General features: G+C 53.0%; 1 protein-coding gene across 1 annotated transcript in view; it reads right to left on the bottom strand.

The window, feature by feature from the left end:
- The window catches only part of LOC109301426, a 24534-nt gene extending 21170 nt beyond the window's left edge, over positions 1-3364 (bottom strand). Inside the window, exon 1 of the mRNA XM_019522589.1 lies at positions 1693-3364. Coding sequence (XP_019378134.1) covers positions 1693-3287 — 1595 coding nt within the window. The 5' untranslated portion in view covers positions 3288-3364. The remainder of the gene's footprint in view (positions 1-1692) is intronic.
- Positions 3365-3376: the final 12 nt, after the last annotated feature.

Here is a 3376-nt window from a genome sequence, read left to right as displayed (position 1 = left end):
TGTTCCCAGTTCATCATCTTTCTTCTCTATTCCTAAACTCCACGGCCTTATCAATATATTGTGCCCACAAGCTGCATCTTTCATCTACGATCCTCATGCTTTCCAAAAGCAGCATCCTCCAGGAAACCTTTTCACTGACATGTGTCTCTCTTTAACCATTTCCCCGGGCATCACTTGCCCACAAACTCTTTGTCTGCTCATGCAGTTTGGTTATTTCCTTATACAGGTGTTCCTATTTCCTTGCAGATGCTAAAATGAGGAGATCAGTCGCTAGCTGTGTGTGTCCTTGTCCCGTACTCGAATCCCAGACCTCTTAAGCAGCTCAAAAAGTACAATCTGATCTTTAAAAACCTATGCAGAATTTCCATGGCAAGACCCATGGATCTGCTCCTACCTGGGGCTCTTACCTGGACCAAATGTATAACGTGATTCATAAGAGGGTTAGAGGTTCTCTAAATATGAAGTTGCAAAAATGAAATAAGTGTTCAACACAGAAGTATTCAACCATTTTGATGTCTCTTAAGCAAATCACTCTAGTTTCCAGGGAGGTTGTTAGTGCTTTAGGACGAAACTGCTCTGTAGAATGACACCGCATAACCCTGGCACAAAACTTCATATCGCTATCACCTGGGCGCGGTAACTTGAAGACCGCTCACCATCGCTCTACCAAAGGTCTGACCCTGGCCCTGCTGAAGTCAACGCCTGAGTGATCAGGGAGTATCTACACTGCTTCTGCGGTGCTCTCAGGGAGGAAAGCAGAGGATGCCCAGACCACCAGGCCGCTCTCCCGCACGCCACGTCCAGGGGCCTTGGAGCTGCTCTGGGTTGCAGCACGTGGAGAGGAGCGTCCCTCCCCAAGAGTGCTGCAGGAGCAGGGCAGACCCCTGCCCCAACCATCTCGAGTGAAGACAGGGCTATACGCCAAGTTGGTTGCTCTGCCTCAGGTAGTGTGATGATGAGAGAAGACAGCTCTCACCTCAACCCAGGAGAGTCTGTGTTTTGTCACAAGCCCGAGACCCCAGCCCAGCTCCTCCAAAGAGCCACACATCTCTGGAGCGCAACGCGGGCTGATTTGCAAGTGCATCTCAAGCAGATTTAGTTCCAGGAGGCAATCGTGGAACTTGGGGGATTTCTGCTCAGAACAGGACAGTGAAAATCTCACTTCAGCACTGACCGAAGCAAAGGTTTTTCCAACATGCGGTAATAGTCACCCTTCATCATTATCGCCACCATTGCTATCCTGTAGTATTTAAGCTGTGCAGTTGCTCCAATCAAAGAAGCAATCGCTTGAAAAATCAAATCCATTCTCCTATGGGTTGTTTGTGCTATTGGCTTTCTGCGCGTCAGTTAGCTGGGGTGACTCAAATCATCTATTTTTGGTAAATGATCAATTTAAAGTTAATTTCCATTCCGTGTTCTCACACCCTAGCACGGGGGCATGACGTGTAGGTGGTAAACACTGAAGGGGAGCGTGCGTGTGTGCATGTGTGTGAGCGTGCGACACCTGCTTCCTGCAGGACTGAAAATAATGTCGGAAACATTTCTAGCCATCTTAGGCTGTGTTACTCCATGACCCTAAGATGAAAGTTTCTGTTACCATATAGATGGCAACAGGAGTTACACACGTGTCGGGACAAAGACAAGACCCTTGTCATCGGGACTAGTTTCAGGTGGCCCAACAGGGTATGTTACCTTTTCTTAATAAGATCCAGTGCTGAGCCTATGAATTCATCCTTCATTTTTTGTAGCTTAGCTCCATAGCTTGACAGGTCTGTGGCCTCTAACAGCAGCGACGGACAACAAGAAGATGGGGCTTCAGAAGCCAGCGACTGCTCAGCAAAGTGAAGGACTCCACTGAATTGCTTTGTGCCTAGTCCCTGCGGCTTGTCGCCGAAGACCTGCCCCTCCCTGCGGCGTGCTACTGACTGCAAAGGTGATCTGGGAATCGGGCTCGAGCAGATGGGGGACATCTCAAAGGTCTCATCCTTCAGCAGGTGCTGGCAGGCCCCAGAAGTGCTCATGGTGCTGAAGCCATCCCACATGGTTGTAATGTCTGGATAATGGGCAAAGCCAGAGGGGACGTGGCCTTCGTGAAACACGCTGTCATAGTCATCGGCCACGACGGCGGTTTCCTGGGCCGGTTTGGTTTCCAGGGCTTCCTGTGGAGAGTCTAGACAGGCATCCACCTTGCTCTCTCGTCCCAGGGTCTGGCTGGAAGGCAGCCCCTCACTCATGTGCTTTGCTGGCCCGTGGCTGCCGACAGATGGACACATCTCTTTGCTCCTCATCCTCTTGAACTCCTCAAAGGTGGGTATGTAGAGCCTCCCTCTGCAATGCCCTTTCTTGCTCAGCTCTAATGTCCCTTTGGTGTCAACGTCCCTATCGCACCCCCTCAGGGACTCAGCTGTTCTGGATTTGGCAATCTCTTGGCTTTCCCAGGCATGCAGGAGAGTCAGATTGGGAGAGCTATTCTGCCTCCGGAGCTGCAACCTCCTCCGAGCCTCCTGCTTGATGTCCTCCGGACTGGTAATCCAGCGCGACAAGCATGGCCTCGGCTTCCCCGGCCCTGATGCAGGGCTGGGGCCGAAGGCAGCGTGCTCCACGAACACCGCGCAACAGTTCACAGAGCATCCGTTCTTGTACTCCCGGCTCGTCTGGCATTCGGAGAGCTCCCGGCCGACCAGATCGGTCAGGGATGCCTGGGGACGCACGGGCTTGCAGGGCTCCACCGCCTTGGCGCTGTGCAGCCTCAGCTTCTCCTTCAGCTCTCTTTTGGCATCCCCGTGCAGGGCTCTCTCCTCCGCCGGAGGTAAAAGCCACTGAGGCACTTTGGCAAAAGGCAGGAGAGGTACGTTTCGCGCCGGCCTCGGCGTTCGCGTGGCATGGAGTGGAAGGTGCCTGCCAGGGTCCGCCGTGCTCTGCGCTGGGTCCCCCGCGGCAGAGCCGTCGGACCAGTGACTGGTGCCTTTGTAGTGGAAAATGAACTCGTTATCCAGGCTCCGGCAGGGCGAGTACAGGCCAGCGTCGGCGACGGTCGCCCAGTGCAGGTTCTCCACACTGCGGTACAGCCGGGTTTCTGAGGCACTGGCCAAGGTTGCCTTGCCTACGTGACAGGAGTCTACAGGGCCGAAGTCCCCAGCAAAAAACTGCGTGTCTAAGTTCTTTAGTGGATGCATGCTGCTACCTGCAAAATCCTTTAAGCCATGTTGTGCGTACAGCTGATTATTCTGGCAGCTGAGAATCACCCGGCAGTGTTCCTGTCTCTCATCAACACTGATGTATGTCATAGCAAATGTACATGGATGCTCTAACTCCCTGGCGTGTAGGGGGTGAGGAGGGAGCTGGCGGGTCGCTTAGATGAGAGGCAAAGTCCAGA

The sequence above is a fragment of the Gavialis gangeticus genome, unplaced genomic scaffold (assembly GCF_001723915.1).
Source record: "Gavialis gangeticus isolate Ggan-Ray unplaced genomic scaffold, GavGan_comp1, whole genome shotgun sequence".
Taxonomy (NCBI): domain Eukaryota; kingdom Metazoa; phylum Chordata; order Crocodylia; family Gavialidae; genus Gavialis; species Gavialis gangeticus.
Note: the sequence above shows the minus strand (reverse complement) of the source record. Positions and strands in the feature narration are given on the sequence as shown.